At 51.2% G+C, this 26406-nt stretch overlaps 1 protein-coding gene and 1 pseudogene across 2 annotated transcripts in view; one reads left to right on the top strand and one right to left on the bottom strand.

The window, feature by feature from the left end:
- Positions 1-26406, top strand: part of INPP5D (inositol polyphosphate-5-phosphatase D) — a gene marked incomplete at both ends in the record, with an annotated part of 120797 nt that overhangs the window by 23684 nt on the left and 70707 nt on the right. Inside the window, one exon of the mRNA XM_080689298.1 lies at positions 25002-25152. Within this exon, the coding sequence (XP_080545424.1) occupies positions 25002-25152 (151 nt within the window). The remainder of the gene's footprint in view (positions 1-25001; positions 25153-26406) is intronic.
- LOC308258440 (oligosaccharyltransferase complex subunit OSTC-like) lies at positions 2265-2835 on the bottom strand (annotated as a pseudogene). The gene has a single exon. The product of its transcript is annotated as an oligosaccharyltransferase complex subunit OSTC-like (transcript).

The following is a 26406-nucleotide window of genomic DNA, read 5'->3' as shown; positions in this document are numbered from 1 at the left end:
TGTGCGGGAGTATAACACATTGGGCGTGGCCTGAGGGGGCACAGCTATGTGGGCGTGGCCTGTAGGGTGCGATGTGGAGGCGTGGTCTGTTGGGTGTGACCTGCATGGGCGTGGCCTTAGAGCGGTCTCCCTGGGTCTGGCCTGTGGGGGTATGGCCTGTAGGGTGTGGTCTGCAGAGGTGCGGCTGTCACTGCCTTTGTACCTGAGAAATGGGGCGTGATCACACCAAGCAGTGGTCCCCAGTGTAAGTGGGTCCTACTGGATGCGAGGTGAGGATAGAAAGACAAAAGAAATTGAGGGGAAGAGAAGATGAAAGGCAGTGGAGCGAGAGGAAGGACGGAAGAAGCCTCGAAGGAAGAGGGACTGAGAAAGACGAAAATGGGGAAGAAAAGGCAAGATAGAAAGAAGGCTGCGGACGAGGGCGGCGGTTCTGACGGAAAGAGCTGGAGTGGGAGCCCGAGGGAGACCCCGATCTGGAAGGGTCTCAGCAGGAAGGCGCGAGGCGGCGCTTTCCGCCCGCCCTGCTCTTTGGGCCGTGGACGCCAGGTCTTCAGTGGCCCTGGTCACTGTGGGATTCTAAGCAGTTCTTACCCTGCTGCTGGGGCCCTTGGGCCCAGACAACCTTCTGGACTTGTCCGGGCTTGGGGAGCTGTCTGAACACTGTGAGGCCAAAGGCAGAAGGAACCTCAGGCCAGGCTTTCTCACACTGGATGGGGTTTGGGAAGCCAGTGCTCCTTCCCTGGGCTGGAGAAGGAAATGGCTGTCCCCTGGGGAGGTGGTGCCAGTGTGCCTTTGAAGTAGCCCAGCTCGCTGGGAGCTGAGGAGGAGTCGAGGCAGGACAAGTCCCCTCCGGCCAGCTGCAGGGCGTGGAGGGAGGCCCAGCCGGGCCCCCTGAAGGGAACAGGCCTCCCTCGCTCCCTTGACCACATGTCCCACCAAGAAGAATAAAGCAGAAGACAAAGAGTGCCGGGACCCCCACCACCTGGGTGGTCTCTGCAGCTCCCCGTTTCTGGAGGCCGCGATGCTGGCCAGCGTAGGGACTGTTTGAGTCAGGAGCAGCCCCGGGTTTTAACGCACCTTTAGAGGAAAGCGGGAATTTCAAAAGACCTATCTCAGAGTCCCAAGCGCTTTCTTCCAGTTTAGAGACAATCCCAACAGCTTTAGCGCCACAGAGGAGACACCCATGACTCAAGCGCCTGGGGACGGCTGGTGGCCGTTGCGTGGCTCTGGGCAGCACCGCTTTTGAAGAAGGAAAGAAAGCCAGGTGCCCAGAGCTGTTCCCACCCGGGGTCCAGGTGGGGACCTGGAGCCATTGTTACTGCCTCAGGAAGCGGTGGCAGCTGCTACTGTGAGTGGTCCCTCGACAACGACGACGACTGCGTGGATTCCTCTGAGCCACCGGGCAAGGGAGGTCTCCATCGCTGCGCAGGAGGGAGCCAGAGGCTCAGGGGATAGGCGCTAGCATGGCCGGGCCGGGCCAGGACAGAGGCTGCAGAGAGGCATAGGGCGGAGGGTCGCCACACTCTCGGAGCCTGCATTTATATTTGATTTGACTTTTTGTCCACTGTAGAACATGGGCAGATCTCTTTTCTTTTTCTTTTCTTTTTTGTGGTACTGTGGGCTTTGACCCAGGGTCATTCTACCCCCAAGATACTCTCCCAGCCTTTTTATTTTTATTATTATTTTTTCATTAGAAAAATTATTTATTTCTGCTCCTTTCACACATATTATTCAGAAAAACAGTCTTGCATACATATGTGAGCTATCATACTACCACACACAGTATTTAAAGGCAAAGCACCGTGGGTGAGGTGACCAGCAGTCTGGAGTTCTCAGCTTTTGGATCTTGCTTCCTGATTTTACCTTATTTTCTGAAAATCAGAACTACCTCCAAAAAATGTTTAGGGGGTTGTAAAAATAATCACTTTATTCAACATTACAGTTTTAGAAAGTGTAGTACATTTAAGAAATGAAAAACTAAGAAGAAATGCCACTTAACATCGCTGGTACAGAAGAATAAGTCAGCAGGAAAAAATACTGTGATACAATTGTCTTTGATACTAGGAGACTCTGGACCAAGCTTTAATATGCTTCCCATGGTTTCACTTGATACTTCGTTTACTGCTGCTCTTTATTCTTTTCCTTATTTCACAATAGAGGATTGGTACAGCCTTTAAAACTTCATTAGCAGGAGCAAATCCAGTATCTACTGATTTCTTCTCAAAAGGCACTCTAACCCATCAAATAGCCCGGTAGTTTCATTCTCATGAATACTCTAGCCATGAAAAAACTCAATAGGACACAGACGAATCCAATGAATAGGAGAAGAAATCTATTGAGTTTTGGAATATTTGGTGCATTGGATTGGTCCAGGATTATGAAACCTAAACCTCCCATTGTAAACAGGAAGCTGGATGCAAGTCCTTCCATAATATATTGTCCATTTACTCTGTAGGCCAAGAAAGCTACTGGCCTCTGATGCCCATGCTCATCAGTCATAGAGCCAACACTTGGAGGTTCAACAATAACATCATAAATTATTCCTCCAGTGATGAGGAAGTAAGACACCACCACCAGGGCGTACACCGTCATGGCCGACGGCATGTGCACCCAGGGCGGTTTCTTCAGCTTCAGGTTGGGGCATTCGAGCACTGAGAACGGGACCCGGTACAGGGTCTCCATGTCGGCGGCCGCGGGCGCACTCGGCCTCCAGTCCACGCGCCGCCCGGAAACCCCAGCCTTTTTATTTATTTATTATTTTTATTCTATTTTTGGATTGAAAATTGAACCCAATTTTCAATTGGTAGAGTATTCTACCTCTGAGTTACAACCCCAGTCCCCTTTTTATATTTTATAATTTTTGGTGCTGAGGATTGACTCCACGGCTTCACGCACAGTAGATGAGTACTCTACCACTGAGCTGTATCATACCCAGCCTATTTTTTATATTTTTTAAACAGTGTCTTTGCCAGGAGTGGTGCCACATGCTTGTAATCCCAGTGCTTAGGGGGCTGAGGCAGGAGGATCACAGGTTCAAGGCCAGCAGCACCAACTTAGTGAGGCCCTGTTTCAAAATAAAAGAATAAAATAACACTGGGGCTGTAGCTCAGAATGCCCCTGGGTTCCATCGCCAGTACTACAAAAAATTAAATTTTATAATAGGGTCTTGCTAAGTCTCTGAGAGTCTCACTGAGTTGCTGAGGACAGAGGCTGCGAACCTGCGATCCTGTCTCAGCCTCCCAAGTCCTAGGATTACAGGCCTGTACCAGCACACCAGGCTGAGCTCCAGATTATACAACTTGAAGTAGAAGGGCTTCCAGAAACTTCTACAGTGAAAGGAGCCCCCTTCAATGGGAGGAAATGGATGGCCCAGCCAGTCCCTTTAAATGTCATCTGGGAGGCCCAGTCCCTGTTCTGTGGTCCCCAGGCCTTCCCCTGTTCCCACAACCATGCAGAGTGACAATTGGCCCTGGAGCTGTGGGTGACCGACAACGGGGCGAGGGTCCCTGCGCTCTGCATCTGACTGAGAGCCCAGGGTGGGCAGAGGATTGGCGACCACTGTTGAACTGGCCTGGGCTTGAGTGTGCTGCCCCGTGTCCCTTGTGCCCACAAAGCCTTGTCGTTCATTTGTTTGTTTGTTTTAGTACTGGGGGTTGAACCCAGGGACATTCTATCTCTGAGCTATACCCCCAGATATATTTTATTTATTTATTTATTTATTTATTTATTTATTTATTATTTATTGCAGTACTGGAGATGGAACCCAGGGGGCATTCTACTTTCAAGCTACACCCAGCCCTATTTATTTATTTATTTTTTATTTCGAAACAGGGTCTCACTAGGTTGCAAAGGGCCTCACTAAGTAGCTGAGGCTGTCCACAAACCATGATCCTCTTGTCTCAACCTCCCAAATGCTGGGATTACAAGTGTGCTCCGCCATGCCTGGCTTGACCTATTCTATTTTTTATTTTGAAACAGGCTCATGCTAAGTTGCTGAGAGCCTCCTTTGCTAAGCTGCTGAGGCTGGCCTCAAACTTGCCATCTGTCTGCCTTGGCCTCCCGAGTAATGGGATTGCAGTTATGTGCTGCCATTCCTGGCCATAAACCTCTTTGTGAAGTCAGCTTAACCCCCTTGTTCCTGGCAGAGGCAGATTTCATTGTGAACAGTTTCTCCCCAAAACATTGAATTATTTAGTAGGCAATTGGTTGGTCTTTTTTTTTTTTTTTTTTACCAAGAGCCACATCATGGGAGAGCAGTGAGTACCCAAACCTCTTGCATTTCGGCTCTTCCTGACTGGCTACTGACCTCCATCAGGGTGTCTGTTCCATGTCTCTGCCATGTGTGTGCCCCTGCATGGCTAGAGGAAAAAGATTCTCTACTCTTGACAATGGAGAAATGTGTTTTCCGGTGTCGGGTGTCTGGCAGACACACACTATCAAGGCCAGAGGCTGCTTGACACCCTTTGGTAGGATGCTCTCTGTTCTCAGAAAACCTGAGTAGATAGTGACTCCACCAGCACTCATCTCCTGCCTGCCCTCAGGATCTTTACACCTGCCCGTGCTAGGTCCAAGGCCCTGTGTATCTAGACCCCTACACGACTGGCTACCCCAACATTACTGCTGGGAGTCGCGTCCCAGGGTAAGCCAAAAGTCATGCCCTGACCCGACAGTCACTCTCCATTATGCGCCTGTTATATTTCCTCATAGCCCTGATCACCATCTGCAACAGTATAAGTTTCCTATAGCTGCTATAACAAAAATTTCCATAAATGTAGTGGCTTAAAATAACACAAATTTATTATACTGCAATTGCAGAGGCCAAAAGTCCAAAATGACTGTCACTGACTGGGCCAAAATCAAGATGTGGGCAGGGCTAGATCCCACCTGGAGGCTCCAGGGGAAACGCTTGTTGCTTGCCTGTTTCAGTGTGTAGGGAGCACCTGCATTCCTTGGCTCGTGCCTATTCCTCTGCCTGCAAAGCCAGCACTGATGGGGTGTGGCTCAGTAGCCTCGTGTGCACAAGTCCCTGGGTTCTAAAAAAAAAAAAAAAAAACAGCACTGGCTGGTCAAGGCTGCCTCATTACACCATCTCTAAGGATGGACGCCCCAGCTCCCTCATTGCTTCGTGAAGACCCTTGTGACTAGGCTAGGACCGCCTGAATGGTCCAGGCCCGCCTCCCTGTGATGTGCCAGCAGCCTCAGCTCCCCTGAGCCGTCCGAGGCAGCAGATTCACAGGTGCATGGATGTCCTGGGGTGGGTTGGCAAAGCCATCGCTGGACCTGCCGTGGCAGCTGCCCTCAGCATTTACTGACCGCTCGGTCTCCACCACAAGAATGGAAGAGCCATGAGAGCCAGACCTTGCCGTCTGCTCACCGCTGTAGCTGCAGAGTCAGAAAAATGCCTGTCCCACAGTAGGTGCTCAGCAGATGTTTGCTACTTGACTGCCGATGGGAAATCTGTAATGTGGGCAAAGTCGTCATATTTGCCTCTCAAAGGAGGGGCGTGGACTAGAGACCTCCTACGCCATCCTGTCCTAACGTCCTCTGGCGTGCTGACGGTGTCAACCCACGTCCCTGAGACGGGGGCCCTCGGGACCAGGGTCTCATCATCTGCGCCACAATGGCGGGGTGCAGCCTGGGTGGAAGTGAGGGTGTCTGGAGGCTTGGGGGCTAGTCATGGAGTCGCCCCGGCCCCCGGCTCCCCCAAAGCAGCTCCCTCCAGGCTGTTCCGGGCTGAGCACGTCCTGCTGTCTGCCGGCTGTCACTTCTGTCCCCCACAGCGTCTCAAGAGTTTTGCAAAAAGGAGCAAACAGAAAAAAGAAGTGTAGCTCTGGGGTGTGTAATTAAATAAGAAATGCGCCTGGGACCCCGAACTTGGGAAGGAAGGCACTTTTTCCTGGGTCCATTGGAACCACAAAGGCTTTCAAAGCAGAACTTACTGCGGGTTTTTAACACTGACACGATTAGTAATGCCGCCTGTATCCAAAGGGAGACCAAAGAGACGTGTGCCAATTCTTGAAGGGGAGCTGACGAGTGTGTGGTGTGGTGTGTATATGTGTGTGTGTGTGTGCGTGTGTTCCTGATGGTATCAGGAATCGAACCCAGCGCCTGGCACATGCTAGCAGGTGTTCTCCCCTGATCACCCACAGTCCCACCTCCCCAAACTACCTCTGCAAGACAGGACCTTGCTCTGGGCAAGAGGAAAGGGGAAATAGAAATAGTTAAGATGTGTTTCCCTAGTTACATGCGGCAAGGGAAATGGCCGTCTTAAAGGCAAATGTTTGCCTGGAATCCCAGGACTTGGGTAGGATAAGACAGGAGGGTCAAAACTGAGGCCAGCTCCAGCAACTTAGTGAGACTCTGTTTCAAAAACTAAAAAATGGTGCACGCTTGTAAACCCCGTGCTTGGGAAGCTGAGACAGGAGGATCGCACAGGTTCAAAGCCAGCCTCAGCTACTTAGTGAGGCTCTTAGCAACTTAGTGAGACCCTGTTTCTAAATAAAATACAAAAACATAGGTCTGGGAGTATAGCCCGGAGGTAGAAAGCCTCTGGGTTCCACCTCCAGTGCCACCAAAAAAAAAAAAAAAAAAGTGCACACTTGTAATCCCAGTACTCGGGAGGCTGAGACAGGAGGATCACAGGTTCATGGTCAGCCTCAGCTACTCAATGAGGCTCTTCACAACTTAGTGAGACCCTGCTTCAAAATAAAGAATTAAAACTAGGGCTGGGGTGTAGCTCAGAGGTAGAGGTAGAATGTCCCTGGGTTCAATCCCTAGGATGGATGAATAGATAGATAGATAGATAGATAGATAGATAGATAGATAAAGTAAAGGCAGATGTTGGATACTGGAGGTGGAGGAGGAAGAGACCCTCACAGCACCCCCTTCGCCCCACCTCCTACCCACTCATCCATCTTGGATACACTGAACCAGGCCAAGGAACCCAGTCCATCCCCAGCTCTGGCTTCCGGGTACCCGGGCTGCCTCCCCTGCCACCCAGTGTCAGCCCCATCCTGCCCTGCTCTTGGCACCTGAGGGGCTCAGCGTATTCCTGTTGGATGGACGCCGTCCTGACTCCAAGAGCAAAACAGCTACAGGTGACAAAGTAGAAAGAGAAATTCACACAGCCCAGGAGAAATAATCCCACTTCCAATACAAGGCCTCACAAAGCTGTACACAGCCCGACTGGCCACTGGAAGTCTCTCTTGCCTAGCTTTCGTTGCTTCCTCCTCGTCCTCCTCTTCTTCCTCCTCCTCTTCCTCCTCCTCCTCCATCATCGCATTGGAGCTTGAATCCAGGGGTTATTCTACCCCTGAGCTACACCCCCAGCACTTTTTAGTTTTTATTTTGAATCAAGGGTCTCACTAAGTTGCTGAGGCTGGCCTCGAACCTCCAATTCTCCTGTCTTAGTCTCCCAAGTACTGGAATTACAGACATGTACCAGCATGCCTAGCTGCTGCTGGTGCCTCCTCCATTTCTCCTCCTCCTCCTCCTCCACTTCTCCTCCTCCTCCTCCTCCTCCTCCTCCTCCTCCTCCTCCTCCTCCTCCTTTCTTCTCTCCTGCCCTCCACTCCCCTCTTCCCTCCCTTCCCCTCCTCCCGGATTTGGGGCCCACCAGCTCTCTCCTGCTGCCTGTCCGGCTTCAGGCCAGGCTTCTTCAGCTGTAGAACATGCTCAGTATTTGTGGCCTCTTTTTTCTCTTAGGACAGTGGTAAGCAAAAGTAAAGAAATTCAAATCGAAAACATGAAACAGAAGTAAAATCCCCTGACACTGAGACAAGCTTCCCTTCTTGGGAAACTACCAATATAAGTATGTTTTTCTAAAATGTAACTTTAGAGTCTGCAACATATTTGGCATCTTAAAAACTAGGCCAAAGACTTTAAGCACACCGAGGGCTCACTCAGGCATTTCTCAAAGGACACATTGATGTCTGAAGACCACGAGGGGTGGAAGAAGCTCCTGCCTCCTGCCTAAGGATGAGCATTCCCTGCCAGGGGGTCACATCGTGCGCTGTTAACAGGTTAAAAACTCCAAAAAATTAAGAATCCTTACTCTGTCTCCAAGTTTTTTGTTTGTTTTTTGTTTTTTGTTTTTGTTTTTGCGGGTCTGGAGATAGAACTCAGAGGCATTTGACCTCCAAGCTATACCCCCTGCCCTATTTTTTATTCTTTATTTTGAAACAGGGTCTCACTAAGTTGCAGAGGGCCTCACTAATTAGCTGAGGGTGTCCACAAACCGCGATCCTCTGGTCTCAGCCTCCCGAATGCTGGGATTCCAAGCGTGCGCCAACACGCCCGGCTGCCTCCAAGTTTTTATCTGGAGTGTTTAAATTCAATACAAACATACTTACTGAGGGTAGGGGAGTGTGTGGTAAGGTATATAGGAAGAAACGATAATTTTTAAGATATATATATATATATATATATATATATATATATATTCCAGTACTGGGGTTGAACCCAGAGGCATTCTACCTCCAAGCTATACCCCCAGCCCTACATTTTATTTTTTATTTTGAAACAGGGTCTCACTAAGTTGCCAAGGGCCTCACTAAGTAGCTGAGGCTGGCGGCGAACCTGCGGTGCTCCTGTCTCAGCCTCCTAAGTACCGGGATTACAAGTGTGCGTCACCACGCCCGGCTAAAAAACTAACTTTAAAGTTGTACACATTTGGAGGTTTTTTCAGAGTGACGAAAGTGTTTGAGAACCAGAGAGTTGGTGGCTTCAGAGCACTGTGCGTGTGCCAAACGCCCTGGAATTGTTCTCCGTGTCCTGTGGCATTTAACAAAATGATTAAAAGACTAAACAGCCACCAAAAACAACAACAGAAACCTCCTGGCTCCTTGCTGTTTGCAGAGAGCCTTGGGCAGGCCTGGGCCTCTACCCTAGTGCAGGAGGATGGCTGGCCTGTTGACAAACAGCTGTTGCTCACCTGCTCGCTCTTTCTTTCTTTCTTCCTTTCTTTCTTTCTTTCTTTCTTTCTTTCCTTTTCTTTCTTTCTTTCTTTCTTTCTTTCTTTCTTTCTTTCTTTCTTTCTTTCTCCTTCCTTCCTTCCCTTTCTTTCTTTCATGTTTTCTTGTATTTTTAAATTTAACTTGATGTTTGCTTTTTCCATCTAAGTGAAATATGATTGTATTTTTAAAAATCACTCCCCAAATAGCAGGGTGTGGTAGTACACACCTGTAATCCCAGTGCTGGGGAGGCTGAGACAGGAGGATTGCAGGTTTGAAACCAGCGCCTCAGCAACTTAACAAGACCCTTAGCAACTTAGCTAGATCCTGTTTCAAAATAGAAATGAAAAGGGTTGATTCAACGGCGGAATCTCCCTGGGTTCAGTCTCTAGAACCACAAAACAAACAAACAAACAAACAAACAAACAGACAAACGGGGCTGTGCCAGACATCTTGCTCTGCAGTTCACTCCCTTCCCTTCCGGTCTGTGCTGAGGCCTCTCCAGGCCACTTCACAGCCTTCAGTGTAACCAAGAGTCAATAACAGATGGGCTTGTAGACCTCTCCTTTTGGGTGTTCTTACTGACGCAGAGGTCAGACTCTGCCACGAGGAAGGCTGGTATGTGCCTCTGTGCACAGAGACACAAGTTTTCTCCAAGAAGAAACACACTCAGGTTGAAATCACATGTGTTTGAATTGTAGATTCAGCCCAATCACTCTGCCCAATAGCTATTCCAAGTGACCCCCCCACACCCTATTTCTCTTTTTTTTTGTCTTTTGTGTGTGTGTGTGTGTGTGTGTGTGTGTGTGTGTGTGGTATTGTGGATTGAATCTAGGGACACTCTACCTCCCAGCTACACCCTCATCCCTTTTTATTTTTTTATTTTGAAACAGGGTCATACTAAGTTACTGAGACTGGCCTCAAACCAGCGATCCTCCTATTTCAGCCTCCCAAGTACTGGGATCACAGGTATGCGCCACCACACCCAGCTCTGATGGTTTTTAGCAGGTTCCTTAATAGGGCAAGATCTGCTTGCTGGTAACATGCACTCCTGGAGTCCAGTCCTGCCCCTTGGGCACACACAGAATCCTCTGCTTTTCAGTGCGCGGGCAGGTGTCCCTACCGTTCCTTCAGGCCCTGCCATTTATCATGTCCCCAGCCCTGGGCATCCCCCTCTTCCCATGATGCTCTCTGCCTGGCAGCCTTGGACCCAGAGCCACAGGGTCCAGCGACCCACTAGAAAACGCTGCGCTCAAGGAGGACACTCCATGCTCTCGTCCCACACTGTGCTTGCCATGGACTGAGACGCCGCAGTCTTCCTTGCGTGTGCTCCTGTCTAGCCCCTTACCTGACGTGGCGTTCGGCTTTGTTGTGGCTCTGTCCCCAGCACCTTGAGATGTCCAAGTGGAGAGACATCTTGCTAAGCCCGCCTCCTGGGTCCTGATGGGAATCGGCGACTTAGTGACAGAGACGCCAGTGTGCAGGCTGCCCTTGTGCCCTCTCATCCACCCAGATCCTCCAGGCCATGAGCCAAGCTCCACGGGCACACGAGGGACACCTGCGTGCACTGGATTAACCACACAAATGGGGGCACCAACAACGAATTCAGTCTATTTACCTGGCATGTTTTTAAAAGTATGAACCTGTTCAAAGCATTTCTTAAAATTGAGAGATTTTTATGTAATGATCTCTATCTTTTCAGCTACCCTTGACAAATGTAAGCACCTGATTGCCTTAGATCTATGTTGAGGGGACTGGCGCTGAGCAGAACCTTCTCCCTTTCGACGGGCGTATTCCTCTGTCCTGCCACAGTCCCCACCGCTCCCTATTCCTTGCGTTCAGCCTGTGACCATCACCTGCCTGCCCTCCCCGGGGAGCTGAGTTGTGCTCTCCATCAGATGCAAAAGGCAGCCTAACCTATGAGGTTAGCGAACACACATTGGCCTTTTACTATGTGAATAAAATAAGGAGACCTGACTCGGGTGTTCCCAGTGAACTCCACCTGGTTCCCAACACCACCTCTTCCAGGTCTCCTCACAGGCATGCTTTTAGTAGTCTGATCTAGAATCCTGGCCAGGGTAGACATGAAGTCCACTAAACTGTAAACTGCGGAATAGCCATCCTACTGACTGCGAAAGCTGCAGCTTCCCTGTGGGACCTTGGGCTCCTCGGCCCGCCAGCCTCTCCTCTAGCTCTTCCTGAGCCCTCGGCTGCCTGAAGCCAGAGCTCTGGCCCAGCGTCCTCTCCCTCCGCGGTGAGGCTGGACTGCGCAGGAGCAGCTCAGCTGAAGCCCCTCTCCCCGCAGCCCTGGTCCCAGGTAGCATGGGCGTCTTGACTCATTCCTTAGTGCAGGGAGAATCTTAAAGCGGTGACTTCCAGCTCCTCTGAGGGCCTGAGTTCACCCTGCACGGCCTGTCTGCTGTCAGCATAAACTGGGCTGCTTCCCCCGGGGTGCAGGCTGCGCCCCGCTGGGGAGCTGGGTGCCCGGTTTGCACTGTCTTTCTGTCTTTTGTTGCTGTCTCCTGGCCTTAGTCAATCCCACCTGCTCGTCAAAGCAGGCTGGAGCTTCCTGTTTTGACCTGGGCCCGTGCCATCTTTGAGTGGGAAATGTTTCTCCTGGCAGAACAGTCTTCTCCCTCCACGTACCCCTGGCTCATCTCCGCCATATTTGTTCTTAAACCAGCGTTTCTCTTTAGAGTCTGGGGCCATGCAGGAGGAAAGGCAGGTATGGACAGGAGGCCCAGTGTCCAGAAATGAAGGGATGATTTTGGCAAGGGGTGAATGTTTCTTTTCTTTTCTTTCTTTTTTTTTTTTTTTTTGTTACTGGGGGTGGAAGCCAGGGGCTTTTCTATTCTGGGCTGTACTACCAGACCTGTTTTATACTTTATGTGGAAACAGGGTCTCACTTAGTTGCTGAGAGCCTCCCTAAGTAGCTGAGGCTGGCTTCGAACCTGTGCGATCCTCCTGTCTCAGCCTCCCAAGCGCTGGGGTTACAAGCGTGCGCCACCACGCCCGGCTCAAGGGGTGAATGTTTCTTGATGAACCACTGGCCGTGGTAAACATCGGATAACATTCTCCACGGAGAGACACGGCACCCTGATCCTTAACGCCTGCCAATTGCCATGGTGTAAACACTCTCGCCAGGGTTCCCACCAGAGTGGCCTCATTTTGCAACCAGCTCTTGGTGCTCCTGGGAGTTTAGGCTGTGAGCCAGTCGAGGCCAGCAACTACCACTGGATGGTATGCCACCCACTCGGACCTGCTGGGTCTTGGCAGGGTCAGCCACTGTTGGACGGCAGACGTTTATTTATTTAACTGAGGTGGTACTTGGATTGAACCCAGGGGCCTTCTACCTCTGAGCTATATCCCCAGCCCTATTTTATTTATGTATTTAGAAACAGCTAAATTGCTGGGGCTGGCCTTAAACCTGTGATCCTCCTGTCCCAGTCTCCCAACCAGGCAGCCAGCTCTGGTTATGGGAGACTGGGAGGTGGATTGTGGAGCTGATCCCAGGCAATGGATTCCGTGGGGGGCACTGTAGGAGTGAAGGCTACTGAGGAATGGAGGGTGCCCTGGAGACAGCCATTGTGAGGCCACAGTGGGGTTCAGGACCACTGGAAGAATGGAGGGGCATGGAGAGGAGGACCTAAGGCCTACACGAATGAAATGAAAGGATAATGGTCTCTAGGAATCTAGAATGAGCTTGTGGAACCCCTTGGTGGCGGCTACTGCTGATAAACAAGTTATGTGGTACTGGAAAAGTGACCCAGTCTCTCACAATCTCAGCTTCCTCAGAAGTCGATGGAGATAATTATGGCAGGAAGGCTCAACAAGAGAAAGATTCCTGGAAGAGTTCATTCTTCCAGTCCCACTTATCTTTGTCAGCCTTTGCTGCGTAACAAACGGCCCCACCGATCTTAGTGTTTAGAGCCATGAGCATTGACTACCTGCAACTTGGTATGCGAGTCAGCGTGGCTGGTTTGATGGAGCTGGGCTCCCCTGGACTCTGCTGGGTTCAGGATGGACACCACATTTCCAGTCAGCTCTGGGTCTGCTCCTCTTGTCTTCTTGGCCCAGGCTGACGGGCGAGAGGTTCCAGGGGTGTCCATCCTCAAGAAAGATCATGGGGACCCAGGAGGGGCAGGCAGAAACCATGGTGCCCTCAGCTCAGAACTGGTGCTTTTACCCACATTGCGTCAGCCAAGGCAAAGCTCACAGCCACACTTGACGTCAGTGGGGCAGAGAAGTAGGTTCTTCCACTCACGTGTAAGATGTGGCGAAGCCTTGTGGTGAAGGGTAAGGAAGGAAGAAAGATCTGCCCCTCCGCAACTCCCTTGTTCATCTTCAGGGCTTCTGCATATACGAGCTTTCAGAGAGCACAGACATGGTTCCAGAGACAACCCGTGACCTCACCAGGATGCTGGGTATGAGGCGCCATGTCTAGCTGTCAGCTGTGTCTCTAGCGACAAAGACCCATCCTGGCCCAGGATCTCTGTTGTGGGACTGAGGTCCTCAGATGAAGGTTCTACTGTGCAGACACCTAGACCACATGCCAGTCACGAGCACTGCCATCCGTTCCCTGCTTCTATCGCCAGAGGCCCCACAGAAGCATCTAGAGCTGTCGCTTTGGCCCGGCCGGCCACATCAGCATCCTCTGGCCCGCAGTGCCAGTGACGCAAAGTCAGAGCTTAAGTCTTCGTGAGACCTGGACTTACTCCCACAGCACAGATATGGGCCAGATATGGCAGCGGTCGGGGTCTGATGGTCTCCGCACCCCAGCGGGGATCCCAGCCCACAGGCAGGACATCGGAACAAGCCCAAGTGCATGCCTGTATCTGAGGGTTGTCCTAGCACCTGTGTTTCCCTGGTGGACGGGCTGTGGCGGGCTGGCGGCTGCTGGCTCTGGGGGGTGGAGGACGGCAAGGGCTCAGCCTGGGAGAGTAGGAGCCTGCCAGGCACAGTCTGAGAGATGGGGCTCCAGGTCTGAGCCTCAGGGATAGGGCTGTGAGTTAGTCAGCAATGCATCACTGTGACCAAACTACCCAACAAAAGCAACGTAGAGGAGGAAGCGTATAATTGGGCTCACGGTTTCAAAGGTTCAGTCCATGGTGAGCTGGCTCCATCACTCTGGCCCGAGGAGAGGAAGAATATGATGGCAGAGGAGAGCTGCTCTGCTCATTGCAGCCAGGAAACAGGGAGCAGGGAAGACAGAAACCCTTCCGGGTCACCTCCCCAGTGGTCCTTCCTCCAGCTGCTCTGTTCATGGCAGCCAGGAAACAGGGAGCAGGGAAGACAGAAACCCTTCCGGGTCACCTCCCCAGTGGTCCTTCCTCCAGCTGCTCTGCTCATGGCAGCCAGGAAGCAGGGAGCAGGGAGGACAGAAACCCTTCCGGGTCACCTCCCCAGCGGTCCTTCCTCCAGCTAGGACCCACCTCCCTGTTGTCCATCACCAGACCCCAACTATAATAGGTGGATTGAGAATCAAGCGCAGAAGCAGCCGGAAGTGCGGGCAGAGTCCATGCCAAGCGGTTCCAGGAAGTCTCTCCAAAAGCAGGCAAGAGCAGAGCTGAAGAAACCAACTCCAAGAAGTGGGAGCTGCTTGTAAGGAGGTAGAGAAAGGCCTGGGGGACTGGCGAGGCACAAGGCAGGCCCCACGGGCCTGGCAGGGCTCACGCGAGGGAACGTGTGACTGAGGTAGGAGGCTGGCATCTCGCAGGTGGGGGGACCAGGCAGGGCTGGCGCTCAGGGACACTCTCCCTCTGACTGTGCCTCCTCCCCGGAGCGGCAGCAACACTACCTGCTACACACGTGCTGCTCCTAGGGAGCCTGGAGCTGGTTTTCAAGACCCTGCACATGCGGTCTGCGCCCACCCAGCCCGGCTGCTCCCTCTCCCGCTCACAAAACAAGACCTGCCTTGTTTACAGAGAGGGCCTTTGCAGGAGCCCAGCTCGCCACGCCCTGCCGCCCACTGGCCCTGATCTACCTGGATTCTTCAGGGAGGCCCTACCCTCCTCCACCCTCGCCCACAGCTGCTCCAACTCTCTGGGGTCTTTCGTGTTTTGGGTGCGTTCCTATCATGGCCATTATCTGATCATTATAGATGTTACCAAGGTAGCTGCAAGTTTGCACAAGAACCTCTAGAAGTATATAGACCCAAAAAATACCTTTGTATTATTATTAGAAGAAAAGTCTGACACTTTTCAAAATGATCCCTTCTAAACCACTACTCTGTGTGTGTGTGCACACGTATGTGCACACGCACATGCACAATCCCATGCACGTACATGCTAATTAAATGAGCTAGGTTGCATAAGCTGATCCTAAGAAACTGTTTTATTACAGTGTCTAGCTCGAAAGAGTGCTTACATATAACCTCCAGATTCAGACATAGACCATTTTCAGCCTGATTGTCTTTTTTAAAAAAAACTTCTTATTTTTAAAATATTTCACTGAAGCCAGGCGTGGTGGCGCACGCTTGCAATCCAGTACTTGGGAGTCTGAGTCAGGAGGATCACGCAGGTTCTCAGCCAGTCTCAGCTACTTAGGCCTCCCAACTTAATGAGACCTTGTTTCAAAATAAAGAATAAGCCGGCCATGGTGGCTCACACTTATAATCCCAGCATTTGGGAGGCTGAGATAGGAAGATTGCAGTTCCAGGACAGCCTCAGCTACTTAGTGAGACCCTTTGCAACCCAGTGAGTCCCTGTTTCAAAATGAAGAATAAAAAATAGGGCTCAGAGGTAGAATGCCCCTGGCTTCCATCTCTAGTAACACACACACCACACACACACACACACACACACACACACACACACACACACACACAAATAAAAAATAGGGCTGGGGGTGTAGCTGGGAGGTAAAATGCCCCTAGGTTCGTACTGAAAAAAATTTGACTGAAATTTTTCTAGAACAGTGCAAAGAATTCCTGAATACCCCACATTCACTCTCCTTAACGTTTTAGCATACAGTAAGGTTATCACTTAAATAACCATTAATATTTTTCTCAATCATTGCAGAATAAGTTCCTGACAATGCCTAAATATAAGGGCTCTTTCCTATGTGACCACATGTAGCCTCAAAGCAGGAACTTAAAGTTGATAAAATACAGCATCTTGTTGCCAGGCAGGGTGGCACACACCTGTAACCCCAGCACTTGGGAGACCGAGACAGGACAATCTTACAAGTTCTAGACCAGCACACAGTAACTTAGAGAGGCCTTGTTTCAAAATAAAAAGGGCCGGGACGCAGCTCAGTGGCTGAGTCCTTGCCTTGTATGTGCGATGTCTACGTTCATCCTTAGCATCACAAAAAGTTTAAAATTACACTAAAAATGAGATTCCTGGCTCCTCCGTGGGCAGACTCTCTAAATAGCTCATTCTCCCCAATCTCCCCACCCAGCTTTGGCACCCATTGATGATTCTCGCCTGAGTCAATGATTAGCACGATGGCTGCCAAATGGCGACTTTCCATTTCCATCATTCCTTCGACAGTTCTTAGCTGGCGTTGTCCTGGGGGGGGGGGGCTATCCCTTCTCATTTATTTATATCACAATAGGATCCTGACCCTTATTTTATTGATGGACGATAACCATTTTGATTCCTCATTTTGATGTTCAGATGGTGCTTGTGGTTCCTTTGGCCTGTGTTTTCCCTTGACTCCTGTATCCTTTTGACAAATAGTCATCCTTTTTTGAGTATTTCCTTATTTTCTGAGGCAACAGATGTTCCAGGCTCCCACTGTACCTTCCTGGTGCTGGATTGTACAGCTGTTAGAATCGGCCATATCTCCAAGGAGCAGAGGATGGTGTTTAGCAACCAAAATCTGGACAATGGTTGTGCCCGTTGCTATGGGAGTGCCGTTGCTTCTGAGCCATTTCAGCAGACGAAGCCAGGAAATAGATGTGTTTATGTACACACTTATGAATCCACAGGTTCACCTTCCTATTAAAGACGCTGAGGTCACTGCTTCCTCCCATTTGCATCCACACGGCCCAGTTCATTCAGTCTCCTGTCCACGTTCGTGGCCCCATCCTCTGGCAGTGAGAAGCCGGACCCCCTTTCTCCATGATAGCATACGTGCTCGCAGGCCTGGAGCCAGTCTCCTACTGTGCCCAGCCTGGCCATCTCCGAGGGCTTCTAGAGCCTGGCCACTTCCTTATCTCAGCTGCATCCTGCAGCCACATCCTAGGCACCAGCCCCAGAGCCCTCGCCGCTTCAAAGGGGGGAACCAGTTAAAATACTTTAAAAAAAAGAGCAGGGAAGAGAAGAACTGATGTCTGTTAAGGGGACCTTCTGGGGCCCGTTCTAGACCACGTGGTGGAAATATACTGAGGTTACAGGTATAATCCACCACGCCTGGCTGCCCACAGTGTGTAAAAATGTCCACAGTGATTCTATGTGCTTTTTAATTGTGTGTGCGAGCATGTGGTGTGTGTGTGTGTGTGTGTGTGTGTGTGTGTGTGTGTGTGTGTGGTACTGGGGATGGAACCCAGGGGTATTGAACCTCTGAGCTACACCTCCAGCCCCTTTTTATTTTGAAACAGGGTCTCACTAAATTTCTCTTCTCTGGGTTTGAACTTGTGATCCTCCTGTCTCAGCCTCCCAAGTACTGGGATTAGTCATTCATCAAACCCGACTATGCTTTTGAATGAATAAATTAATTTACTTATTCATTTTGTGGTATTTGGGATTAAACCCAAGGGCATTTCACTGCTGACCTATATCCCCAGCCCTTTTTATTTTCGTTTTGGAACAGGGTCTTGCTGGAGTCTCACTACTTGCTGAGGATGTCCTGGGACTTGTGACTTGCCTGTCTCAGCCTCCCAAGTACTGGTATTACAGGCAAACACCACCAGGCCTGGTTTGCTTTTGAATTTAAAATGAAGGCTGATGGGGAGTCACACACCCATAATCCCAGTAATTGGGAGGTTGAGACCAGAGGATCACAGGTTCAAGGCTAGCCTCAACAACTTAAAAGACCCTCAGCAATTTAGTGAGACCCTGTATCAAAAAGAAAAAGAAAAGAAAAACAGGCATGGTGGTCCATACCTGTAATTCCAGTACCTGGGAGGCAGAGACAGGAGAACTGCAGGTTTGGGGCCAGCCTCAGCAATTTAGTAAGGCTCTCTGCAACTTAGTAAGAGCCTGTTCAAAATAAAAAATGAAATAGGGCTGGGAGTATAGCTCAAGAAGTAGAACTCCCTTGGGTTCAATCTTCAGTACAAATAGATAAATTTTTACAAACAACTTGAAAGGGGCTGAGGGTAGCCAGACATGGTGGAACATGCCCATAATCCTAGTACTTGGGAGGCTGAGGCAGGAGGATTGCAGGTTCATGGCCAGCCTCAACACCTTGGTGAGGCCTGCTGCAAATTAGTATTACCCTGTTTCAAAGTAAAAAATAAAATAGGGCTGGGAGTGTAGCTCAGAAGTAGAACACTGCTGGGTTCAATCCCCAGTAACACACACACACACACACACACACACACACACACACACACACACACAGCAGAACCTCTGGGAGGAGCTTCCTCCTCCCCCAGGCCTGCTTCTAATTCTATTTCAGTTCTGCATTTAGAGACAGCAGACAGTGCTGAAGTTAAAATTACCCCCTGGGAACCTTCATCCTGTCCAGTGCTCTGCCCTCCCGGCTGCCCCTCGCCCTGCAGGCCCTCAGTCAGCCCAGAGAAACCCAGGAAACGTAGCCCTCAGCCTGCAGGGCCCAGGCCTCCTGCAGGCAGGGCACCACTTCTTTGTTTTATTTATTTATTTATTTATTTATTATTTATTTATTTTTATTTTTGTGGTACAGGGGTGGAACCCAGGGGCCCTCTACCTCCAGGTTACATTCCCGGACCTATTTTATACTTTATTTGGAAACAAGGTCACACTAAGTTGCTGAGAGCCTCACTAAGTAGCTGAGGCTGGCTTCAAACCTGCGCGATCCTCCTGTCTCAGCCTCCCAAGCGCTGGGATTACAAGTGTGCGCCACCACGCCCGGCTTTCTCCTTTGTTTTAAAGCCCTGTGCCCTTCTCTCCCTGAGCCCTGGGGCTGTGTCCCACCCTCTTGGGGTTCTGTACCTTCCCTGGGGCATTTATCTGGGTGAGTAGCTGGTGAAGGGATCTCCCCATGCGAGGCCCAGGGGTGACCCACTCCTCTCCTTCTTTTCAATGGCTGAACTCAGTTTCATGGAATGTGTGTCTCTGAAACAGGGGTGAGCCTATCTCTGTGCTTCTAACCAGCCTTCCCTGCAAGGCGACCTGGGGACCTGGCGACCGCAGGGCCAAGCCACGCAGGGTCCCTTTCCCTCCAGGGTTCGCAGGGTTGTGAAGGAGGCGCATGACCTGTTGATTCTGAGCTGGGCTTCGCAGGATACCAACTACAGAGGCCCTGTAGAACGAATCTTCCTAAAAATGGCCTAGAATTTTCCATGGACCTGGGGATTTTAACAGGAGGAAGGAGAGTAGCCGGATTTTGTTTTGCAGTTGACACTAACCCTCACCTCGTTTTCTCCTGTGAGCCTTCTGGTTCAGAACTCAGACTCTCGCCCATCCTCACAGAACAGGGGGCTCTGCTCGGTGCCTGGGACCTTCTAAGTTAACAAGCTCATTTAAAGGCAGGAAACACAGCTCTTTGGGGTTTTTTTTCCCCAACATTAAGCTGTCTGTTAACACGCTCTAGTTACGTGCTAAAAAGAGAGGACTTCATCCCTGGCGAGCAGGAGAGCCCCTGCACAGCAGAAGTCCCTCCGTCTGTGGACACCACCCCGGGGAGCTCAGGAACAGCCCAGGACCACGCTGGCAGCATGGAGCTTACGGGGGCCTTCAGGGGTTCCTTCTCTCTTTCAGAATGACTTGGTACAGCTTTTCAGGAAGGCTGTCGCTACAGAAGGAGGAACAGAGTCTGGTAGCCTGGACCGCCGGGAAGCCAGGGCCACCCCCTCCCTGTGGGAAGTGTGGCGGGCGCTGAGTCCTGGCCGGAGCCCGAGAGCAGGCACCTCCCTCCGCTGCCCCTCGGGTGCCCGTCACCAGGAACTTGATGTGCTGGGGATCTTCTATGAGCCCCAGCTCCACCCCTCCCTGCTCTCTGGTTTCCGGTTGTTTTTGGCCAATGGCGTCCCTGCTTGTGAGGTCCTGAGGTCATTCTCCTAGGCGGCCTTGCTGGGTCCCAGCACCATCCCGCCCCCCGTGGTCTCCCCTCCACCACTAGCTGTGGGCCGGGTGCCACCTCTTATTGGCACTCCTACACCCTTATTGGTATTCCTGAATGCTCCCAGTTGAATGACATCTGCTTCCTGCCAGGACTCTGACTAATGTACACGACAACCTTGTTCACATTCTTAGATAGTTGAGAAGGTACCACCTTTGGCACATGGGGACGGAGATTCTCCCTGTTCCTTTCTCCCCACTGTTTCTCTGCATCCCCAGTTCCAGACCCACCAGTGGTCCCCGGGACCATCTCTCCTCCAGAATCCAAACTCTTGTCTGTCATTGTGATCCCCAACATAGTAAATCCATGGAACCACCCATCGCTGAGCACCTGTGACCTCCAGGCCCTGCGATGGGATGAGGTGGGATGGGGTATAGTAAGCAGGCCCAGCTCCTGCCTGTGGGCTCACAGGCAGGTGGATATGGAGGGGACCCAGTCTGGGGGAGAGTGTCCAGCCTGTCCCTGCAGGATGCCACTGCCCCTGCTGGCCATGGTCAAGAAACAGCCACCTGGAGCCCCCTCCTACCTCCTGGCTTGGACTCGCTGTGGTCACTGCGCTGGGCCCAGGGATGGCTGCTCACTGACCACCTGCCTCCACACAGTCCTTTCGGGCCCAGCTTAAGAGCGCCATGCCACGGGTGGGCTACTGCCTCTTGCACGTCCACGTCGAGGAGGCGCCCACAAACCTGGCTACAGCACACTCCTCATGGGCCCCATCGGAGCTAGCTCAGTGGCTCCATCACCCCTGCTGCTCACTCTGGCCCTTGTCCCTGTTTCTGTCCTAGGATGTACTCTGAGCACAAATTCTCCACAGAGTCTCTGAAAACCCTATCAAATCTCAGTGCCCAAAGCAAAGGCTTCTAAGGACACCTGTTCTGAATGGTCCGTCCAGGGAGCCCCGCCCTCTGGCCTGGCTGGACTCTGCCTGCCCCGTTTCCTTCCCATCTCTCTGCTGCCTGTGGAGATGGCTGCTTCCTGCTGGCCCAGCACGCCTGCAAAGCAATCTTCCCTTCAGGTGGGACCTGCCACCTGGGCTCTGCCCCTGTAGGAGGGCCATCTGCTCCTTTTGGCTGCCTTCCCCTGGCCTTCGTCTTTTCTGTTGGTGTAACCAAGTACCACAGACTGGCCGGGCTTGGTGATGCACGCCTGTAATCCCAATCCCAGTACCTGGGAGGCTGAGACAGGAGGACTGAAGGTTTGAGCCTAGCCTCAGTAACTTAGCAAGAGAGACTCAGCAACCTATCGAAATCCTATTTCAAAACAAAAATTAAAGAGGGCTGAGGGGGCCGGGCGTGGTGCGCACGCTTGTAATCCCAGCATTCGGGAGGCTGAGACAGGAAGATGGTAGTTCGCGGACAGCCTCAGCCTCTTAGTGAGGCCCTCTGCAATTCAGTGAGACCCTGTTTCAAAATAAAGAATACAAAATAATTAGAGCTGGGAGTGTAGCTCAGAAGTAGAATGCCCCTGAGTTCATCCCAGTACTACAAAATAAATACATACATAAAAAATAAATAAAAAAGGGCTGAGGGGTGTGGCTCAGAGGTAGAGTGCCCCTGGGTTCAATCCCTAGTCGCATGCACACACACACACACACACACACACACACACACACACACACACATTTATTTGGTTCATGGTGCAGGAGGCTGGAAAGCCCAAGAGCACGGTGGGGCATCTGGTGAGGGGTTTGGCCGGATCCTATCATGGCCAGGTGTCAGAAGGCGAGACAGAGAAAGCGCGCCGGCCCACGCCCCTCTTTCTGTTTTAAAGCCACTAATGCCAGCATGAGAGGTCACTCTCATGACCCTACAGAATCCTGTCTATCAAAGGCCCCGCCCCCAAATGCACTCACACGCGAATGGGGGGATGACGTTTCCAACACATGAATGGGGGCACATCCAACCCCGGGCAGCCCTCCTGGGTGGTGGGGAGCCGGAGGACCGCCTTCCTCCCAGCAGCACCCACCAGTGGCCACTGGTGCTGAGCCACTGCTCCAAGACGCTGGCTATTCCGTATCCTCTACCATCCCGCAGCCCCAGCCTGCCAGGCCCTGGCTCCCTGGCCTCTGGGAAGGGTCAGACACAAGCCTTGGTCCTGTGAGCTAGCTGGCCAGCAGTGTTGGCATCCAGGTGCCCCCGCCTCCGCTGTGCTGGGACCCATTTTAGAGGGCTCTGTTCCTCTGCTTGCTTAGAGCACAGCACATCCCACCATTGTACGCTGTTTGTTCTTTAGAATTCCACATGCCCTGAAATCGATCTGTGTCTGCAATCGATAGTGTAGCTTTTCAGTGGCCCAGGAAGCGCAGTGTGTCATAGCGCAGGTGCCCCTGAGATTGCCCAGGTCTCATGTAGTCCCTCAACCTCGCCTCCCTCGGACATCCTCCAGCTGGGATCCCAGACATCCCGCATCCCGGGTCCGTCCGCGCCGCCTTGCTCTGCCTTGTCAGTTTCTTTCTCCTGATACCGAGCAGCATGTTATTTTTCCGCTGTAAAGTCTTTGACAGAATGATGCTTATTCATGGGGGCTTTAACTGAGTCAAGGGCACAGATCTCACATGAACCAACTTGTTTTTGTTATCCGGCTCGCCATTTGGCTTTGAACCTGTTGAAGTTACATTCTAGACAGGCTGGCTGCTGCTGCTCTGATATTTCTGGCTTAAAGCCACCCAAAGGAGATTGCTTAGTGAGGGGCCTTGTGGAAAAGGAGATTTACAAACAAACCCTTTGTTAATTTCTCTACACATTTACTAAGTAGCTTAAGTCATATAGAACACACACACACACACACACACACACACACACACACACACATCCCTGCACGCAGATTTATACCTGTGTGCAGAGCATATGTACACACAAGTCCCCTTGGAGAAAGAGACAGAAAGACAGACAGACAAATGTAACAAGAAGAGACAGAGAGAGGAGTCCCCGGTGAACGACAGAGGCGCACTGGATTTTCCCACCCAGGAGCAAGGGCTCGGGGACAGGTCTGAGTGCTCCCTGGTCAGGATCCTGGATGTCCGAGTCCATCCCACTCGGCTGTAATCCTGAAGACCTCCAAGCCATCCCCCCACGCAGGCAGCTCTAGGTTCCAACTTGGGGGCAGGCAGGTGGGTCTAGGCCTTCCTGCTCCTCTGCCTGGCTGGACTCACCAGCCCAAACCTATGTACCCATTGGCCTCATCTCCCACAAGCGGTGGGCCCCATTCCCTTCAGTAAGAAGGTAGCGGGCAGTCCCCACGGGTGCAGATGGACCCCTGGCCTCCAAATGCAAAGCTGATTGGGAAAGTCATGATGACAGGGCAAACGTGTGCATGCCGTGTCGGGGCTGGGGAGGCCCTCCCTAGAGGACAGCATCTGCGCTAGCCTTTGACCTGCCAACAGCTGGCTGTCTTCTTTCCCAGCCCTTGTGGGTGGGGCTGGACAGGGGCCTGGCTGCCTGCTCAGAAAAGACCTTGAATTTCCTGCTGGAGCCACAGGACCTAGAGAGAGGAGACCCGGCCCCAGGGCCTGAGAATAGCCCAGCAGCATTGCCTCTGTTGTCAACGGCAGGGGCACAAATAGGGGAGATGGCTCCGCTGCGTAGAGCATTCCTGAGCCTTGATACAAACCAAATGATAACAAATAAAAAGTAAGAGCAAAGCAATTGCCAGAACAGATTTTTCCTGTTCTGTTATCCTATTATATTTTCCAAACATAAATGATCTGCCAGGCCCCTTTGGCACCTGTAATCCCAGCTGCTCAGGAGGCTACAGCACGAGGATCACAAATTGGAGGCCGGTCTGGGCAACTTAATGAGACTCTGTCTCAAATTAAAAATAAAAAGGGCCAGGGAAGTGGCTGAATGGTTCAGTTGAACCCTTGGGTTCAATCTCCAGTATCACAAAAGAAAAAATGAAGAGGAGAAGGAAAAGGGCTGGGGATGTCGCTCAGTAGTACAGAACATGCCTAGCATACAGGGAGGCCCTTGGTTCCAACTCCAGTATAGCAAATAAATAAACAAATGAATCTCTGAGGCTAGGGTGTAGCTCAGCGGCAGGCACTTGCCTAGCATATGCAAGGCTCTTTTAATTTTGAGCACTACAAAAACATTAAAAAAAATTTTTTTTAGTGATCCTTGGGGTGGGGTTGTAACTCAGTGATAAGATAGGTGCTTTGCATAAGGCCTTAGGTTCAATTCCTAGCATAAGGAAATACTACTACTAATAATAATAATGATAATTTTTCTTTTTACTAATCTTTGTGGGGAAAAAGAAAACAAAATTAAGTCTCCCTACCAGACCCATCCACACACACAGAATCTAAAAAAACAGATTAAAAATAGGTCTCTTAGGGTTATCGGATTACAAGTGTGTTTTGTTTTGTTTGCGGGTCTAGGGATGGAACCCAGGGGCATCCGACCTCCGAGCTACACCCCCTGCCCTATTTTTTATTCTTTATTTTGAAACAGGCTCTCTAAGTTGCAGAGCCCTCACTAAGTAGCTGAGGCTGTCCACGAACCGCGATCCTCCAGTCTGCCCCCCGAATGCTGGGATTACAAGCATGCGCCACCACGCCCAGCTTACAAATAATTTAAAAAAATCAATATTTTCCATTTTTGCAATAATAAAAATGTGCTATTTGTCTAACAAAATACTTTTTAAAATAAAAGCTTTTTTAGAGATGGAAAGAAAAAGATCTTGAAGATGAGCCTGTTGCGGAAGGGCTCCTGGGAGCTGGGGGTGGGGGCTTTTCTGGTCGCAGTCCTGCCCTCAGCCCCCCGGTCACCGCCGCAGGTGGCCTCTGTGCTTGGGTGCCTGCTAGTCCCTTAAAGCATGCTTCAGCGCGGGCTCTACCCTCAGGCCTCCGAAGGCGTGCCCATGCGGTTCTTCACTAAGCTGGACCAGCTCATCGAGTTCTACAAGAAGGAAAACATGGGACTGGTGACCCACCTGCAGTACCCCGTGCCCCTGGAGGAGGAGGACGCGGCCGACGACCCCGAGGAGGAACCGGGTGAGAGGGGAAGGAGGGATGGCAGGAGGCTGGGACGAGCCCTAGGGACCCCGCCCTCCACGTCCCACAAGTGCTCCTAGATTAGAGGGTCTGAGTATCAGAGAGAGAGAGAGAGAGGCATTGTGGTCAAGGACAGGTTAGGACCACTTGTCAGACAGACATGGAGAGGCATGTCTGCTCCCCAGCTCTTAGCTGTGTGACCTTGGGCAAGTTACTTAACCTTTCTGGACCACAGAGACAGAAGGTACTGTAGATCTCCAAAGAGGCAGAAAAGAAAGTACTGTATTTAGCTGCCACGGGTTTCACAAGGGTCAGATGAGTGTCTGAGGTAGCCAGGCACAGCGGTGCACATCTATAATCCGAACACTTGGGAGGCCGAGATAGTGGGGTTACAGATTTGAAGCCAGCCTCAACGACTTAGCAAGACCTGTTTCAAAATTAAATAAATAAATAAATAAATAAATAGGACCGGGGATATAGCTGAGAGGTAGAATGGCCCCCGGGTTCAATCCCCAGTAATAACAAGAATCCATATCCTGGCACACTGCAAACTCAGTGACACGGCTGCCGTCGTGATCCCGGTTAGGGTTTCCACGTTAGGGTTTCCACGAGAGGCCCGTCAAGGGAGCGCCTTGCGCTTTGCGAAGGGTGAGGGCACTCTCTGTATCATCACTAAAAAAAGCCCCAAGAGTGCAGTTCCCCAGGACGGCGGGAAGCCGGCCCAGAGCAGGCCTGGGGACGGCCGTGCTCTCCAAAGGCTCATCTTCTTAAGGAAACCACACGCCAGTGGCTTTGTTTCTGTGTGTGGCCTTAGGGATTGAACCCAGAGGTGTCCTGTGAGCTGCCTTTTTTGTTTACTTTTTATTATTGTTGTTATTCATATTATATTGGTACCGGGGATTGAACCTTCCCGATTCCACCTCGAGCTGCACCCCAGCCCATTCATTCGTTCATTTGTTCATTTGTTTGTTTATTTTGTGGTACCGCGATTGAACCCAGAGGCATTCTACCTCTGCGCTACACCTCCAGCCCTATATTATTTATTTATTTATTTTGAAACAGGTTCGCGGAGGGCCTTGCCAAGTTGCCGAGGCTGGCTGTGAACTATGCTCCTCCTGTCTCGGCCTCCCAAGTGTACCAACATGCCCAGCCTCTTTTTAATTTTCAAAGAGGATCTTGCTAAATTGCTGTAGACCTTGTTCAGCTGCTAAAGCTGACCTTAAACCTGTGATCCTCCTGTCTCAGCCTCCCAAG

Source organism: Muscardinus avellanarius, assembly GCF_963383645.1.
Source record: "Muscardinus avellanarius genome assembly, chromosome: 2".
Taxonomy (NCBI): Eukaryota; Metazoa; Chordata; class Mammalia; order Rodentia; family Gliridae; genus Muscardinus; species Muscardinus avellanarius.
The sequence above is the reverse complement of the archived record's forward strand: the minus strand, read 5'-3'. Positions and strand labels throughout refer to the sequence as shown.